At 41.8% G+C, this 19,855-nt stretch overlaps 1 protein-coding gene across 3 annotated transcripts in view; it reads right to left on the bottom strand.

Annotated features, from left to right (window-relative positions):
• DCDC2 (doublecortin domain containing 2) overlaps nt 1–19,855 on the bottom strand; it is a 156,211-nt gene that overhangs the window by 104,648 nt on the left and 31,708 nt on the right. For 2 of the 3 annotated variants that reach the window (XM_075125353.1, XM_075125355.1), the window contains one exon: nt 8,584–8,598. The exons of the other annotated variant lie outside the window; for it this stretch is intronic. In XM_075125353.1, coding sequence (XP_074981454.1) covers nt 8,584–8,598 — 15 coding nt within the window. The remainder of the gene's footprint in view (nt 1–8,583; nt 8,599–19,855) is intronic. 3 annotated transcript variants of the gene reach the window in all.

Below are 19,855 nucleotides of genomic sequence, written 5' to 3'. Positions count from 1 at the left end.
AGTAAGCCCACTTTACCAAGCAACCCAGATAATTCTATAGAATTGACTTGGCCATATCATTACCGCTGCACCAATTACTGTATCATCTGCAAACTTTACCAGCAATGATTTTATATTTTCCTCCAGATTATTGATAAAGATTTTGAATAGCATCAGGCTATTTGAGTAAGGAAGGAACCTTACGAGAAGCACTCCCTATGGATGATGATTCCCCATTTGCAATCACTTTTTGAGATCTATCAGTTAGCCAGTTTTTAATCCATATAATGTGTACTTCATTGACATTGTATATTTGTCTGTTATATTTATACAGGTATCTTTGTCAGCCAAATTAGTCAATGGTAGAGCTAGGATTAGAACTCAGAAATTCTTGGCTCTATGTTTAATCAACCAGTTCAGTACTGTCACTCAACCTCTGCACATTTTCAGGTAGCCCATTGCTTAGAATTGCATGTTTTGCTATGAAAGGAAGGAGACTCGGGATGCTAGTCACCAAGGGTCATTTCTTGAGAGAATCTAAGCATGTGTAACCCTTTGATTTTTTGCATTGGGGATGGGTAGAGGGAGGGGAGAGGATTTGCCTTGCCATAGCAGGGGTCTGAGGGCTCAAAGATTCCATTTCCCAAACCTGCAGAACTCTTGGGATGCACCACAGAGTAATTCTGTGTAATGACCACTCTCCATAGATGTCCTGTCCCCTTCAGCCCATTTGACACTGACTGCTCATCACAACCACTGCTGCCCCAGAAATGGTTTTCAAACTGTGGGGCAGGCCTCCCAAGGGAGGCCCGAGCTGTGTGCTTTATTTATTGTTGTTGTTGTTATGAGCTCTGGCTGTCAGCCCCAGGTAGCTGGGGCTCATGCAGAAGGGCTGTGCACACCTGAGAGACAGGGATAAAGGGGACAGCCAGAGCTCTGCCACCTGAGCTCTCTTGCCCCCCTCCCCCAATTCCTCATTGGGAGGTAGTGGGGCTCCAGCTGTCAGCCCCGAGGTGGCGGCAGCAGCAGCAGCAGCAGCAGCACAGAAATAAGGATTCAAGAGAACGCTAAGGCTGCTGTGAAAAGTGGTGGGTGGCGATATGTATACTGGGATGGGCGTGGGGGGGGGGGCAGATGTGTAAATGACTACAGACACAACGAAGGGGGGGGGCAATCAAAAAAGTTTGAGAACCACTGCCCTAGAGGGGCATGTCCACACCCTGGAGGAGTAAGCAGTGTAAATGACCTCAAACTGTCTGCAGTAATTGATGCTATTTTGGCATGGGAGAATGGGAGAGGCTGAGGTAGAATTTAACGGACTGCAAAATGCTGCCCATTTAGAATAGCATTCCCCCCACACTTCAGATGTGCATGAAATGACTTATCTGTACACAACAGAAGAATGGAATGTGGGCAGGAATGCCTGCCCTTAACAGAGCATAAGTAAGGGTTGAACATTTTAGTTTTTCCTTTTCACTGTGGCGTTCTTAAAAAGTATTATTTTGTTGTCGTGCCTAAAGTTCCAAATTTATTTACAGTCATTGAATATATTTTTGTGTAAAACCTATTTATGATGTCTTTCTAGATTCCAATCTTCTATCTTTTTTTCCAACATGATGATTTTTTCCCCCTTTAGCAGTGATGCATGTCAAAGAATTTAGTTGGTTGGGGCATGTGGCAACCCCCTGAAGAAACTCCCATGGTTTACGCAGTAACTACCATAAAAGAAGAGTGGCAAAATTTACCATTGGTAACATTTCAAGTGAGCTATAATATAAAAGGCAAATACGTACATTAAAAATGGCCTTATAGTTGGCATTGCAGTAACTGAGCACCAAAAGCAGGGGGGATAAAAACAGGTTTTAAAAAATGAAAGCAATTTTAAAAATTAAATTAATTTAAAAGAGAGAGATGAGTCTTTAAAAATTAGAATCTACAGCCACCTATTGTAGTCACTTCCATGGTAAAAAAAAAAGTTTAATACCATATAATAGACTATACTAAAATGCTATACATTAAATAGCCATGCAAATATTAAGCACAGTAGATTCATGACAGGTCCCGTTCAGCCTACAATCTATTTTATGTAATACTATTAATGGAATCGAATTAAAGAGATGGTGTAGCCGGGGACTGTCAAATGACTATTGGTCAAGGCCCAGGGACAGATCCTGCCAACACTACTGAAACTAGCGCTTACTACTCTGAGCAGGCCCATTGAAGTGGTTCACAGTAGTGAGTACTAAACTCACTAGTAACTGTGCATTTTCAGTATCAAACATACTCCCTGCTCACTCAAGCAAAAGAGGCCCACTACAGAGATCTGGCAGGATTTTGGGAGTCCATGAGATGGACCTGCACTCCTTTGGCACAGGGTAGCTGCAATCTGTGGGGGCTAGCTGAGCCCCAATGTGCAGGAAGCTTTTGGCTACATCCTCAACAGGGGGACAGATCGAATGGCTGAGGAGGTTAGTGCAGCCCTAGACCCCAGAAATGCCTGCGAAAGGAGGTGGGAGGTGAATTCCTAGAACTCCTGTGGATCTCCCCTTCACTAAAGCCGTACTGAGGTGGTCGAGGATATCTCTTTGGAGTCTGTTTTGTTTGCCTGTACTATCTGTTTGTAAATCAGTGTGTGCCTGAATGTCTGATCTAAATCCCGTTGAAGTCAGTGAGAGCAAGGGTTGCCACATAGAATCATAGACTATCAGGGTTGGAAGGGACCTCTGGAGGTCATCTAGCCCAACCCCCTGCTCAAAGCAGGACCAATCCCCAGGTTTTGCTCCAGATCCCTAAATGGCCCCCTCAAGGATTGAACTCACAACCCTGGGTTTAGCAGGCCAATGCTCAAACCACTGAGTTATCCCTCCCCCGCTCCCCTGTCCCGGTTTTCCCAGGACTGTCCCTTTTTTGAGATAGCTATCCTGGGAAATCTGTAACTGTGTTCAGGGTACACTGCCAGCTGTCCAGTTTTATGGGCTCAGGATGCTCCCAGATGACCTGGGTTTTTGTACCTTAGAGGTAGCAACCCTAGAAGAAGCCTTCCCATGAACTTCAATGGGCTTTGAATTAGACACTGGGACTTTGGGAAATCCTGGCACTCAGAATATTCTACATTACTAGCCTGGGCAGGGTGAGACAACGATAACTTGTTGTGACATCATTTGTAATTAGCATAGTTAGACCACAGAGATTTTGTAGAGGCTGCCAAATTATGAAGGATCCTGGTGTCAGATTTTTGGTGTCAGTTTTACAGAAAAACATGTTAAGGCTCATTTTTTACAGTGTTACTATATCAGTCTTTTACCATACTAGGCTTTTGGCAGGGGAGGGAAATCTGCCATGTCTCCAGATTGCAAAAGGGAGCCCAGTTGGGAATATTTTGAAACGTTCCTGTAGCTGCTGTCAGTGTCAAAGGATCATTTGCCAGTCTAACCAATGTAGCAAAGAGCTTCAAAGCCAAGAAGCAAGGAAACATTTTGAAAAGCGTGCTGCTGAGGGCTAGGATGACAATAATCATACTTTAGTAGTCACTAGTCTGAATATTTAGACCCAGATCTTGGGCTGTGTTCAAAGAACAATGGATGTAGCCCATATTCCCCTCCCAACCAATGCTGGGGCTGTCAGTCCAATCTGCAGCATAAAGCAGACTGGCTTCAGTACTTAAAAGTACTTGTGTATCTAAAAGACTGATCTGATCCTTTCCTGGTTCCAGATTCTCCAAACCTGATCCTTAAGTCACTACTAACTATCCTAACCAGCAACATCCCTGGGTGCTGGGGAGGAGAGAAAAAAGGGGCTTTTTTATAGTATTTCCCTCCTTCTTCCCCTGTAATGTAGCCCTTCAACACCCTACTTGTTATGTTTCCTTTTAGATTTGGAACAGATTTCCCCCACTGAACACAAGGCCAGCAAGAAATGCATTTCAAGAATCTTCAAAAACACCAGAAGAAGCAGGTGGAGAGGCAACCACTTTTCAGACATAATAAAATAATAATAATAATAATACCTTTATATAGGGCTTCTCATCAATATTCCTCAAAGCACTTTACAAAGGAGGCTGTATCATTATCCCCATTTTACAGGTGGAGAAACTGAGGTACAGATAGGTGAAGTGATTTGCCCAGCACCATCAAGCACACCTCTGGCAGAGCCAGGAACAGAATCTAAGTCTCCTGAGTGCCAGTCCAATGCTCTATCCACTAATTCATACTGCCTCCCGGAAGTGGATACCTCCCCCAGGCACATCAGCATGAACAGACTCTCCTATGTGTAGTCCTCTGGCCTTATATTATGAAATCATTCACTTTTAGTATTGGCTATCCACTGCCTTTACATCCCAAAACATGGATGCATATTAAAGTTTCTTCTTTCTTTTTAATGAAATTAACCCAGTGATCCCATTTGACCTTCAGCTAGAAGTTCAAAACTACAAAGGTACAAAAAAACAGAAAGTACTTAAGCTTTCTGAAGTGAGTGTATTTAAAAAAAAATCTTTATAGACTGATTCCTTTCAATGGACATTAGAGGTCATTTTTTCAAAGGCCCTAGGTATTGCATCTATGACTTTTGACTTTCTAACAATGGGGTAATTACACGTTTACCCTAGTTCTGAACATAATTGAGAACTGTGCGCATGCACAATCATTTTGCAGGTGCAATTTTGCAAGCCAACTTTGAAAACATTTCCCAAGGTTACAGTCCCAACTGTACATTCAAGGCTTTAACAGCACAATTCCTTGACCATTAATGAGAGCTGAGTGGCTAACATTCCATGCAACAAGTCTAAAGATTTAACCTTAAAAGCTTCAAAAACTTATTGGTGAATGCTTTTAACAGTTAATACTACTTATGATGAGATGCAAGCTAAGCACAGGTGTAAGCTATTCACTTGCTAAAAAAGCTGAAACTATTTAAGAACATATATTTATTATTTAGATTTTAAGAAACAAAAAACTGAGTGTATCCACTTCCATCAGCTTGTTTCCCCTCATCACACCAAACCCTTCCCATCATGTAACACCTACACACCTTTTCTAAAGGCTGTTCAACATTTTCAGGGCTGACTCCTGCAACTGACAGGCACTCACTGCCTCCCATCTACGTTAATGAAAGTTTCTGTAGGCAAGAACTATATGATTGGGCCCATTAACATCATATATATACTGCAAACATTAAATAACCTACCAAAACCACATTCTTCAATATACAGTACTTTGTTGCACCCAGATTTCAGTGACCCACACTTCGTTGGAGAGCTAGTTAAAGAAGTGCTCTCTAATCACAAAGAACAAGCCATTTAGGTTATTCCCTAGTGTGCCCAATTAATTACTGTAGTTGTTTCTGCAAGCTGATGAAACCATTAATTTCTAGCCAAGTTCCTCAGTAGGCCACTATGTTGTTGCACTTGGCCCCTGAGAACAGATGCAGTGTGACAACTGCTAAGGGCTCATTTATTATTGAAAGGTTTGTATTTCTGCCAATAATAGACACTATGGCTTCAGCCTGCATGTTTGTCTTTTGGTTTACCCTTTAAACAAAGAGCCATTTATATTCCCAGCAGCCTTCTCTGGTCTATCTAGAAAACAAGATAGCCCCATTTTTAAATGAGCAAATCATTAGGGAATGCAAGATGGGAACAGTTTGGGCAGAGCCATTATATTTTTTCTTTTTACTCCAAACATGACACAAGTAAGATCAAAATAAAACCCACACCGTTCTGCACGTCTGTTAAAACCAAATGTGCCTTATATTAATGGCAAAAAAGCTACATTAGCACAACATTAAAGGTTGACAGTTTAAGTCCACACACAAAAATCAGAAAGTAGAAAATGTTAAGGTTCCCAGAGCAATATTAACCCACTCTAACTGCACATAAATATTTGCCATAGTACACAGAGTAGAAGCTTTAGTGATCGAAATATTGCACACAGTGGCCCAGATTGTGTCTAACAAGCACTGGACCTTTTCGGGGGCAGAGCAGAAATGCATTGCTCTATAGCAGTGGTTCCGAAACTTGGTTCGCGGCTTGTTCAGGGTAAGCCCTTGGGGGGCCGCAAGACACTTTGTTTACCTAAGTGTCCGCAGGTACAGCTGCTCACCAGGGCTTTGGAGCTGTGCTCCGGCTCCGCTCCAGCTCCAGGCAAAAACCTGCTGCTCCGCGCTCCAGCTCCGGGCTCCGCTCCAAAGCCCTGCTATTCACAGCTCCCAGTGGCCGTGGTTCGCAATTCCTGGCCAATGGGAGCTGCAGGAAGCGGTGGCACAGATCGCACCGCTTCCCACAGCTCCCATTGGCCGGGAACGGCGAACCGTGGCCACTGGGATCTGCAAGTGGCCGTTCCTGCGGACGCTCCAAGTAAACAAAGCATCTCTCAGCCCGCCGGGGCTTAGCCTGAACAAGCCGCGAACCAAGTTTGGGAACCACTGCTCTATAGGGAGTCCCTTTGGCATTCCCCACTGTACAATGGGAACAGACCTGCTGCATTGCTCCTGGGTTTCTCCCTCACCCTTATGTGGACACTTATGCTGCATTGGCAGGTCTGGAAGGGGCAGGTCTTCCCCTACCCTCTTTGGGGTGACTACCCCTTCAAGGTCACCACTACAATTATGCCTTACCCTGGTGGCAAAAGGCAGGAAAGACTCTTTGCACCCAGCTCCACACACTGCACATGCCCAAAGATCAAGCACAATCTGGCCCTGTATATGTGGAATCGATACAGGAGAAAGATAGGAGAAAAGAATAAACCACAAAAAGAAATGCTAGCTGAAATACTATGGAGTTCTGCACCTGAGTTTTGCACACCATAAGTTTTCAAGCCGGTAAGTATGTAGTCACACAAGCATGCTCACTACAGTGCTACCATTTTAAACAAAGCACAATGTATGTAGCACTACAGACACTTAAAGCCTCATATCCACATTTCTCTCATTTACTTTGCTTTTCTGTTTTACATTTCCCCAACAGCACAGTCTTAACAGTTACCAGTTCACACCTTACACTGACTTCTGCCTAGCCATTGCTAAGCTATCTCTAGGTATGAAAAGAGCTGTATTTTCTGAGAGAGCAATATATTTTAAATACGCAAAACACATAAATAAGAAGCTGGGTGCTCAGCTGGTGTAAAACAATGCCGTTCCACTGAAGTCAATGAAGCTATGCCAATTTACACCAGCTGAATATCTGGCTCAGTGTTTGTGTATCTGGTTCAGTGTATGACTAAGAAATTTTAAGGCATACATTGATGTGCTCATATTTCCTTTGTAGGAGAGACGAAAATGGCATAGTGTCTGGAATAGTCTGACCCCTCTGGGGCTACAAAGTTACCTATTAACCCAAGTGAAGCCTTGGGTAAATATTTGCACTTATGTTAAGAAGCCCGCACCACTAGAACCTAAATCCTCTAAGGTAGTTTAATTTCACTTTAATCGGCATAGTTTTATTGACTTCCATGAGAATCTAGCCCTCTTATACTTTCATATCCAAGTTCCCTCAATTTGTTTCAAATGGGCCATTTCAAGGCAGTTTCCACCTACCACCTGGTGAAAATTGCTTCTCGCCCCCTGACGGCCCCCCCAGAACCCCTGCCCCATCCACCACCCCTGCTCTCTGTCCCCTGACCACTCCCGGAGCTCCCACCCCTAACTGCCCCCCACTGCCACATCCAACCCCCTCTCCTTCCTGACCACCCCCAGACCCTCTGCCCCCATTCAACACCCCTGTTCCCCGTCCTCTGACTGCCCTGACACCTATCCACACCCCCGGCCCCTGCCCATCCACCGAACTCCCCTGCCCTCTATCCAACCCCCCAATCCAGCTCCCTGCCCCCCTTACCACGCTGCCTGGAGCACCGGTGGCTGGCGGCGCAGCTGCACCAGGACAGGCAGCTGCGCCACCCGGCTGGAGCCAGTCATGCACCGTGCAGCACAGAGCACTGGGTCAGGCCAGGCTCTGCAGCTGCGCTGCCCCAGAAGCTTGCAGCACGCCGCCCAGAGCACTGCGCCAGCGGTGCAGTGAGGTGAGGCTGCGGGGGAGAGGGAACAGCAGGGGAGGGGCCGGGGGCTCGACTCCCGGGCCAGGAGCTCAGGGGCCAGGCAGAACAGTCCCACAGACCAGATGTGGCCCGCGGGCTGTAGTTTGCCCACCTCTGAACTAAACCCAACTCAGCTTAGGTTCTGAAATCTGATGAGATCACAGCCCCAGGTGGTCATGGCTTCTGAAATTCAAGCATTCACAGAACACTGATTCTGAGGCCTCTAAAGTGTGTATCTTTGAGCCAAACTTTCATTCTTACTTTTTGCAGCATGACTGAGGCTCATAGCAAAACCTAGGGTACTAAGGCTGGGATTTCTATGCAAGTAAATGCCTAAATCCCATTCATTTCAGTGGAATAGGGTGCCTAACTCCCTTAAACCTCTTTGAAAATCCCAACCAGCATGTGCATTAAACTTCTAATAAAAACATGATCAGTAAAAATTATTGTCATTCTATAACAAACATTCTATATATCATTTATCCTTATAATATAGTCCTTACAGGTATTTGTTAAATATTCACAAAATCTGGCAACAATATATACATACACACTGCTAGCTAATATTTGTACTTACATCTTCCACTGTTAACTGTTGGCAAAAAAAAAAAAACAATATGTTTAGCAATTAAATAATTAACTCATATATACAATCAAATGATCTATAATAAACATAAACAAGTTTCTATCTATCAGACAAAAATGCAGCATAAAAACACTTTCTAAGTCTATTTTGGCTTTTACGTTTTAATAGAGAGTGATCTTGTGCTCTTGAAGGTGAAGGACTGAAGCATTAGTTTAACGCTAGCATTAGAACTATGTTAACGATGAATTTAGCGCTCATGAAAATGAAAATTGACAACACGGGGTTGAGCACCACTTGTGAAAGTGAAGCCTGCAATAGCACCACATCATTCAGGCAACCCGAGCAGTACGCAATTCAATGCCTCAAGCTGAAATCACAATTGAGTACAGTTACTGGTATGAAGACTTTCAGCCACGCTGTAGGAGCACAGCCTATATTGGCTTGGGACTCACAGACACATTCGAAGACTTTAATGAGTGTGTATTAACCATTACAGCGTAAAGAAAGAAGTACCTAAGAGTGACATTTGAATCAACAGAAGACTCTGGCTACACTGGGATCAGACCTATGCTTGCTACAGCTGTGTTTCTCACAACCAGAGCCATAAAACCAAAGATATAGCAAATCGTATATTTCTCTTTCCTGTTTGTGCTAATTAAAATGTAAGCTTATTTGTTGATTACCATATTTATAGTTTTAGAATCTATGACTGGTACATTGTATGACGTCACTTTCCCTCTCCCCTTTCCCACACAAAGAGAGGATTTTCTAGTTACAAATAAGAAACTTAGGCCCCAGTCTAGCAAAGTACTTAAACTTCTACTGGGCTGAGCGTATACAGGACTTTGCAGAAGGTGCTAAACTCTTTGCGGAATTAAGATCTTAATGCTTGAAAATTACGCAGTTGATTACATACTGTTATCACTGTATTCTGTGGTGGCACACGCCAATATTTAATCAGACATGAGAAGCAGTGGATTGCGGGGTGGGGAGAACTGCGTCTGGTACATTAGAAAGATTGATTGAGACTAAAATCTAGGTGACTTTTGTCGTCTTGAGGAAAGTTAAAAATAGAATGAAAGCACTCTTCTTAGCTTGTCTTCTCCTTCCAGCAAGCACCAAACATGACCGCACATCTGCAATCTGAAATCCATGCCAAAGGATGAAAGTCTGGCAGCACCTCAACTGATTGCTACACTGATGGAATTCATTTAATCTCTAGCTAAAACATGGCATGACTAATCTGGCCTGCTGCCTTGTCCTATTCAAAACCAACAGCCCAGCAAAGGGGTTTACCTAAACAGCTTCAAGCCTTCCTTCACATATCCGCATGTATGTATAAAGCCATTCTGGTTGGCAGCAAAAAGCCATTCTTTTATCCAGATTCTCAGCTGGTGTAAATCAGTGTAGCTTATTAAAGTTGATAGAGCTATTCCAATTTATAGGAGCAAAGGATCTGCCCACTGCTACTGCAGTAAGTATTACTATATGTCTATGGCAAAACTAGTGTCTGTTACATTACTCATGTTACTATATAGCTAAACCTTTTGAAATTTGAAAGATTTCAACACAGTGTTGCATACCAAACTTATCAGCTCATATAATGAGCCATGGTTTGGCCAGTTTGTTACAATGGCCAGTTTGTTAACCCCAGGAAAATTGAGAACAAATGTTTGCATTCCCTAAGGGCAGAGCTGGGGTCAAAAGAACCAAAACCCCATTAACATACATCATCCTAGATGTTCAAAGCTTGTGATGCAAATGAAAGTAGGTTCACAGTTCAATGGTCAAAAGCAAAGAAAGAAAAGATAAATGTCACCTTTATTTATTTTATTTTATTTTATTTTATTTTAAAAGCTATCACAGCACATGAAACCATTTTATTCACCACATAAATATAAGATTTTTATTACTGGTGTTCTTTATGTATGCTTCTTAAAGATATAGGACCAGATTCACCAGCATGTTCTAAATGTTTTGTACCATTCCACTGATCCAAAGCAGTGACCGACCAATTAAACTGGGTTTATGGCTGTATTACATCACTGGATGGTGCAAAGCCACATGGACCTGGCCACAATTTCTTTATCTTTAGCTAGAGGCCCACCTCAATTGGCGTGGAAATAAAGTACTCCTAGAGATGTCTAGAGCTGCTAGCTGTACAAAAACAATGATAATATGCCCTAATAAATTTGTTAGTCTCTAAGGTGCCACAAGGACTCCTCGTTGTTTTTGCTGATACAGAATAACACGGCTACCACTCTGAAACCTAGCGCTACAAATTTCAGAGTGATAGCCATGTTAGTCTGTATCAGTAAAAACAACGACGAGTCCTTGTGGCACCTTAGAGACTAACAAATTTATTTGGGCATAAGCTTTTGTGGGCCACAGGGGTTCTAGCCCACTAAAGCTTATGCCCAAATAAATTTGTTAGTCTCTAGGACTCATTAGGACTCCTCGTTGTTTTAGCTCTACAAAGATACCCTTTGAGGGGGTGAGAGAACCTGGATTTGTGCAGGAAATGGCCCACCTTGATTATCATGCACATTGTGAAGAGAGTTGTCACTTTGGATGGGCTATTACCAGCAGGAGAGTGAGTTTGTGTGGGGGGGGGTGGAGGGTGAGAAAACCTGGATTTGTGCTGGAAATGGCCCAACTTGATGATCACTTTAGATAAGCTATTACCAGCAGGACAGTGGGGTGGGAGGAGGTATTGTTTCATGATCTCTGTGCGTATATAATGTCTGCTGCAGTTTCCACGGTATGCATCCGATGAAGTGAGCTGTAGCTCACGCAAGCTCATGCTCAAATAAATTGGTTAGTCTCTAAGGTGCCACAAGTACTCCTTTTCTTTTTTTAAAGATACCCTTAACATCCATGGACCATATTAACTCACTGGGTTCTCTCAGCTTCCACAGATGGTCTGGCATTTGGCAGTGTCATAAATATAAAGGGAAGGGTAAACCCCTTTGAAATCCCTCCTGGCCAGGGGAAAGCTCCTCTCACCTGTAAAGGGTTAAGAAGCTAAAGGTAACCTCGCTGGCACCTGACCAAAATGACCAATGAGGAGACAAGATACTTTCAAAAGCTGGGAGGAGGGAGAGAAACAAAGGGTCTGTGTGTCTGTCTATAGTCTGTCTTGGCCGGGGATAGACCAGGAATGGAGTCTTAGAACTTTTAGTAAGTAATCTAGCTAGGTATGTGTTAGATTATGATTTCTTTAAATGGCTGAGAAAAGAACTGTGCTGAATAGAATAACTATTTCTGTCTGTGTATCTTTTTTGTAACTTAAGGTTTTGCCTAGAGGGGTTCTCTATGTTTTGAATCTAATTACCCTGTAAGGTATCTACCATCCTGATTTTTTATTTCTATTTACTTCTATTTTTATTAAAAGTCTTCTTGTAAGAAAACTGAATGCTTTTTCATTGTTCTCAGATCCAAGGGTTTGGGTCTGTGGTCACCTGTGCAAATTGGTGAGGCTTTTTATCCAACATTTCCCAGGAAAGGGGGGGTGCAAGTATTGGGAGGATTGTTCATTGTTCTTAAAATCCAAGGGTCTGGGTCTGTAGTCACCTAGGCAAATTGGTGAGGCTTTTACCAAACCTTGTCCAGGAAGTGGGGTGCAAGGTTTTGGGAAGTATTTTGGGGGGAAAGACGCGTCCAAACAGCTCTTCCCCAGTAACCAGTATTAGTTTGGTGGTGGTAGCGGCCAATCCAAGGACAAAGGGTGGAATATTTTGTACCTTGGGGAAGTTTTGACCTAAGCTGGTCAAAAGCTTAGGAGGTTTTTCATGCAGGTCCCCACATCTATACCCTAGAGTTCAGTGTGGGGGAGGAACCTTGACAGGCAGCTTACACACAATCTTCTCTCCTGTCAACCAGCACAATCCATATTGAGCATAGCTGAGCAGGAAAGAGGCAGTGCCAGGCCAATATGTATTTGCTGATTCAGCAAATCTTCCACGCAGCCTCTGACAGCAAGGCTCCTGGAGAGCCCCAAAAGCATTTAAAGCTGCCCTCTTCCACCAAAAACCATAAAGAAGGCGCCCCTGTCTCCTGCTCAGCTCCAGAGTAAATCTTACTCCACAGCAGCTGCCTATGTCAATAGAAGGGCATTGTCATTTGTACCCTCTGTGCCTGCGTGGGCGAATCTGGCCCCATGTATGCAAGTTCTGGAGGGAAAATTCTATTATATTCAACATGCATCATATTAAACTCCTCAAGGCAGAGATTATGGGCCAGATCTTCAACTGGCATATACCAGGGTAGCTTCATTGGCTTCAATATAGTTATACTGATTTACATCAGCTGAGGATCTGATTTCATGTCTGTCTTGTCCACCATCAAGTTCACTGTGGGTGCTTAAATAATAATCTAGAAAATCACCTGGTGAAACCTCATCAGAAACTAGTACATGGGGAGGGTCTGTTATGAGAAAGGGGCAAAAGGGGCTCAGCAACTTCACTCAGATTTTTCTCCTCATTCAAAATGAATGGACAGACTGGGGGTGCCTTCTACAAAGTGTATTTGCTGACTCACCCTTTTCACTTCTGACACCCTCAGATTTGAGCTTCATTTAAGATAAAAGATAGGTGTTTGTAACCCAAGGCTGCAGAGAAAAGCTTGAAGATGTGAACCATAAAGGTTCAAAAACAAGAAAGCAAATTTTTAAATTTTTTTTTAAAAATGTATTATTTTATATCTCTTGATTTTTAATCCAATGTCAAGGATTTGTGATTTTTGAACACTTGGGGAAAGCAATGCTGCTTACAGAAAATGCCAGTATTTATAATGTACATGCAGCAACTGGAGTTGTACCTCATTAAAGACTGCAGGACTGGACCCCAAAAAATGAAAGTATAGTTCTCTGCCTTGAAAACATCAGCCACATTAATTTACCTAGAAGAGACTAATTAGCTACCCTTATGTTAAACCCAATACAAAACCTAAAATCTCCATGGGCTTGATCCAAGCCCATTTAAGTCAGTGGGAGTCTTTCTGTTGATTTCAGAGGGCTTTGGACCAGTCCATAAGTAAGTTCATTACAAAGGTACATGGAATTATAAAAATGAAGATCAGCTCTTCCATTTGCACTGCTAATGCACGTGGCTGCAGAATGATTAGCTTTCCAAACTACATAATCCCAATTAGCAGTATGTACAAACCAAAAGATACCATCTGATCAATTCCATACTGATTCCTACTGGTATTAGTTTGATTATGAACACTCGGAATAGTAACTATGTTTGTATGTCTTGCTGTGCTAATTATGTTACCAGGATACCAACTACCAAACAATGCCATGCAAAATTTAACCTATAAAGATGTTGCTCCAGAGGTTTAACAAACATATCAAAAGTTTCATTTGCCAGCTTTACCCAGTCATGGATAGAAAGCTAAATCAAAACTTTGGCATCTGTACCCTATATTTTGACAATTTCATACTGAATGTGATACCAGCAGCAACATTTTAATACAGTTAATTATATCCTGCTTCAGAAAATGAGGAATTCCATACTCAGCCCCTGAAGCAAATTGTGAAAGAAATCAAGCTTTTTAGATGTGGAGCAATAAAGAACACTTAAAGAGTCTTATCTGGCATATTTGTATGGCAGTATGAATGGACATCATGCATACAATTAAATTGCTTCCAAGCATACAGCAATATTTTGTGTATGCTATTTTTATAACAGGAGCTATGATGGCTTATTTCTAAAAATCAGGAAAACCTTGCTTCCGTGAGGATTAGTTCGGCCTGGCAGAGGCGATCCCATCTTCAGCTGCATTCTGAGAGCACCGAAAAATGGGATATTTCAACCATTTCTCAGCTATTTTCAGAAGTCCTTATCAATATGTTTCCTCTACTGAAGAAATGGGAATTAATTCTCAGTGATCAATGGCTAAAAATCTAAGAACCAGATCAACAGCCCACTCACAGTCTCTACATAACAGGAACTTTTTCTCAGTGGTTAGGTGTAGGAACTATTTCTCAGGTAATCCTAAATACAAAACTTCCAATAAGTAGAGAAAGCACGAATACTGGAATTTATGACAAGTATATTTCATATCAATTTATACAATATGTCATAACAAAAGTCTACACAGCATTAAGGAATTAATCAGATGAGAACTGAGCTCCCAATATCAGCTCCCAAAATCAAATTATTACAAATTCATCCAGTTACAAACACTACTTATAGACCAGTGCAGACCAGGAAGACATATTGTAATATCATGACTGTCTACTCTGAAAGAGGCACTGAAAAGGCTCAGGAAGGTAGGTCCAGAGAATGAATTGTCAAACTTTATGTAGCCCTTAGTGATTCTGAAATAATTAAGTCACAACATATAAATGAAAAATGGGATCCAGGATTCCAGGATACCACAGAGAATGGCAGACATCCTCCAAAATACCTATACGCATACCGCCTCATTGTGCTTTGGAGAGAATTCCAGTGGAAAGATATCAAATGCTTCTTCTGCACTCTAGCAATTACTAACCTCTGCTGGATAAGATGTGGGCAAATTGGTCACCACACACATCTTCTGGACCTGCCCACAGACCCACACATTCTGGTCACACACATGAAAGCTCACAGAAATTCTTTTGACATATATTTCAATCAAAACCTCAAACTATTATGTCCTGATGGACACACCTCCAAATATCCATAACGACAAAGAGTGATACTTGTTCAAAATATTAAGAGCTACTGAAAGAGAATGCATCATTACACTATGGCTGACAAAACTAGAACCTACAACTGAGCTGTGCAGCATGGGGCACAGGTCACTTGCCGGTTTGAACTAGAGTAAATGGTGGATTCTCTGTAACTTGAAGTCTTTAAATCAAGATCTGAGGACTTCAGTAACTCAGCCAGAGGTTATGGGCCTATCACAGGTGTGAGCGGGTGAGGTTCTATGGTCTGTGATGTGCAGGAGGTCAGACTAGATGGTCCTTTCTGGCCTTAAAATCTATGAGTCTATGAAATACAAGAAATTAACGGGATGAAATAAATCCCAGATGGAATCTGAAAGTCCTCGGGACTGTCTGAAGATCACTGGGCTCTAGCCAGTATTCCACTTATAACATATAAGAGACAAGGACAAATGGTAACAGCCCAGAATTAAAACCACATTACCTCACCCAGACAGGACATGCCCATCCATCCACCCACATAATAATACCTGGGCAGAAAGATTCTTCCCCAACCTACTACACATCTACCTACACCATACACAAACCCTACACTATGACAGGTTTCAGAGTAACAGCCGTGTTAGTCTGTATTTGCAAAAAGAAAAGGAGTACTTGTGGCACCTTAGAGACTAACCAATTTATTTGAGCATAAGCTTTCGTGAGCTACAGCTCACTTCATCGGATGCATACCGTGGATGAAGTGAGCTGTAGCTCACGAAAGCATATGCTCAAATAAATTGGTCAGTCTCTAAGATGCCACAAGTACTCCTTTTCTTTTTGCAAACCCTACACTATGAGTTTGTGTACCTCTCCTTCTCTATGCACCAGTATATAATGACATGCAATTTTCTTATGTTCCTGTAAATGCCTTTTTAAAATACACACAACAAAAAGATATTATAATACAAATAATGATAACAATAAACAGTCTCACAGCTTGCCATGAAATCCATGTCAAAAACTGATCAGTGGATAAGACAATTGAAGGTTGTTGCTGTTTAGAAAAAAAATTATTAGCTTTTAAGGACAAATATAATAATATGATCAGCAATGGCCTTAATACAGGACCACCTAGAAACTCTGGAGAATAGATGTCATTCCATATGAACACTTATCATCTTAATTTGCACTTCTCAGTAATGGCAAACTGGTTCTTTAATATTATAGTACATACTCTCATTCAAATAAGGGCTTGTGACTCTCTGTTTTCACAGTAACATGATGTTTAGTTCAGTATGTTCAAATCTCTGTCCTCCATAAAATATCTTTTCTTTTTCAATTGAGTATATTTTTCAGAATCAAATAAAGCTTAAAAGAAACTGTCATATATGGGAGTTGCAAATACTGCGTGCAGTTCTTGTCACCTCATCTCAAAAATGATATATCATAATTTTAAAAGGTACAAAGAAAGGCAACAAAAATGATTAGGGGTATGGAACAGCTTCCATATGAGGAGAGATTAAAACTACGGGGACCGTTTAGCTAAGAAAAGAGATGACTAAGGGGGAATATGGTAGAAGTTTATAAAAGCATAAATGGTGTGAAGAAAGTGAATAGGGAAGTGTTATTTATCCCTTCACATAAAAAAAGAACCAGGGGTCACCCAATGAAATTAATAGGCAGCAGGTTTAAAACAAACATAAGGAAACACTTCTTCGCATAACACACAGTCAACCTGTGGAATTAATTGCCTAAGGATGTTATGAAGGCCAAAAGTATAACTGGGTTAAAAAAAGAATTAGATATGTTCACGGAGTTTAGGTCCATCAGTGGCTATTAGCCAAGGTGATTAGGGATGCAACCCCATGCTCTGGGTGTCCCTAAGCCTCTATCAGAAGCTGAGATGGGATGACAGGGATGGGAATGGATCACTTGATTATTGCCTTGTTTGTTCATTACAAACAATTAGGCTTTATTCATAATAATCATTTGGTAACTATGTTGACCCACCTTCCCTCCAGATTAGACAGTTAAACACCTCATTTGAGATACACCTGTATTGTAGGTCATTTTAACTACAAAAGGAACGTATTCCTTCAAAATGAATTCTGCTGCCAAAAGAACTGGAGGACAGAAAGAGAGGTGGGAAATAGGTTGCATCAAGGTTGTAGCTTGAGTCAGGGTAAAATGTTTTTACACTACAGTATTTTCCCCATCAGTACTGCACTAACAGGAATGAACGTATACTTTGTCTGTGTTGGAATAAAAGCCCATAAGGGGCCTGCCATGTAATTTACAGCAGCCCTGAGGCTGGCATACAATTTGCCCCAGGATCAGGGAGCCGCAGCTGGCTCCTTTGCATTCTCCTTCACCTCCACTACTGAGTCTAGCTAATACTGTGCATAGTTGAGAATCTGATGCCATAAAACTGTTCTTCACACTTTCCCCCCCCCAACTTCCCAGGAAAACCTCCATGTGACTATTCTGAGGGTCTGCCTTGTTGCTAGGGAAATTAAGGGATTTTGAAAACTTGATTTTTGACTGGAAGCTAGCTTCAACCTTAAGCACAGATGAGTTACCACAATGCTGGGATATGGCAGATGTCCTGTTATTTATCTATCGGGATAAATGAGAAAATGGTGGGGGAGGAGAAGGAGAGTACATGAATAGGAATCCTGATACACATAAAAACCTTTTTACCCCATCGTTTTCACCAAATTTTCATCAACAAAGTTCATCAATTGGAAAATTGGAAAATTTCGACCAGTTCTAGAGGTAGCCTTGTCACTGCAAGGATACAACATGTCATGTTTCTGGTCTATTTTAAAAAACTGACTTTAGTTCTAAAGAAAAAGCCCCATCAGCCACCCCCAATGAGCATGCTCCTGCTGACATAGCGCTGGGCACACTACTACTTATGCTGGCGTAATTTACGTCACTCAGGAGGGTGTTTTTTCACACCCATGAGCAACAAGTTTTGCTGACATAAGTGGTAGCGTAGACATGGCTCAAGGCTGACTGCAAAGAGTTACACAGGGGTCTCACAAAAGTGGGTGACTGGGCAACAAAATGGCAGGTGAAATTCAACACTGATAAGTGCAAAGTAATGAACATTAGAAAAAATAATCCTAACTACACATATATAATGATGTATTCTAAATTAGCTGTGACCACTCAAGAAAGAGATCTTGGCGTCACCTTGGATAGTTCTCTCAAAACTTCCACTCAATACACAGCAGAGATCAAAAAGGCTAACAGAATGTTAGGAACTATTAGGAAAGGGATAGAAAATAAGACAGAAAATATCATAATTCCACTATATAAATCCAGGGTGCACCCACACTTTGAATACTGTGTCCACTTCTAGTCGCCCCATAACAAAAAGGATACAGTGGAACTGGAAAAGGGTAGGAGGAAGACAACAAAGATGATCCAAAATATAGATCAGCTTCCATATGAGGAGAGACTAAAAAGATTAGGGCTGTTCAGTTTAGAAAAGGGACAACTGCAGGCGGGGGGAGATATCATAGTGGTCTATAAAATCATGACTGGTGCGGAAAAAATGAATAGAGAAGTGTTATTTTTTGTTTCACACAATACTAAAACCAAGGATCACTCAATGAAATTAATAGGCAGCAGGTTTAATACAAAGTAAACAAGAGGAAGTGCATTAACCTGCGAGACTCATTACCATGGTATGCTGTGATGGCCAAAAGTAAAACTGGGTTCAAAAAAGAAATAAATAAATTCATGGAGGATACATCCTTGGCTATTAGCCAAGATGGTCTGGGATGCAACCCAATGCTAAGGGGCTACCCTAAACCGTTGACTGCCAGAAGCCAGGAAGAGAAGACAGGCTTGGAGCTCTGCAGCTGCCCTGTTCTGTACACTTCCCCTGAAGCTTTGGTACTGCCCACTGTAGCAGGCAGGATATTGGCTATATGGACCACTGGTCAGACCCAGTATGGCCGCTCTTGCGTTGCTTTTGTGTTGAGGGATGAGGGTGCCCGGAGCAGTTCCATCTTCTTTCTAAGAAGACTTTGGAAGAGGTGGAACTGATGGGGAGGGCAGACGTTTCTCACCCTCCTCAGCACAACAAGAAGAGGCAAGGCAGTGTCCATTGTCTTTAGAAAAAAAGCTTCCCTTACCCTGATGGTAGCCAGGAGCTGTTTGTGAAGCCACCAGTAAGCTCCTTCGTCAACATCTAGGACTAGGAAGCCCTGATCTGGAGGGTGCTCTAGTGGAATAAAATTAATTAATTAATTAAACACAGTATAAAATAGCTTCCTCTTCTTTTTTTCTTAAGCTCTCAGAAAACTGAAAAGGTAGGCTCTGATCAGTGCATTTGCAGGAGATGAGCCATAAATATCTTTCCTTACCAATTTTGTCCCTTTCCCTTATGCAAATATTGATTTTTTAAAATGAAACAAACTAGGAAGGTTTTATTTATGAAATTCTATTTAAATTAATGCCTTATCATACCAAAGCATCTTTGTGGAACAGCATCAAAAATTCCCACATAGTGCTAGGAATAAAAATGCATGGAAAACAGGGAGAATAAAAACAAGCTATTGGTTTTAGGTCCCCTATCTCCTCCCAAAATGTATGGTTTATTATTAATTT

The sequence above is a fragment of the Caretta caretta genome, chromosome 2 (assembly GCF_965140235.1).
Source record: "Caretta caretta isolate rCarCar2 chromosome 2, rCarCar1.hap1, whole genome shotgun sequence".
NCBI lineage: Eukaryota > Metazoa > Chordata > Testudines > Cheloniidae > Caretta > Caretta caretta.
Note: the sequence above shows the minus strand (reverse complement) of the source record. Positions and strands in the feature narration are given on the sequence as shown.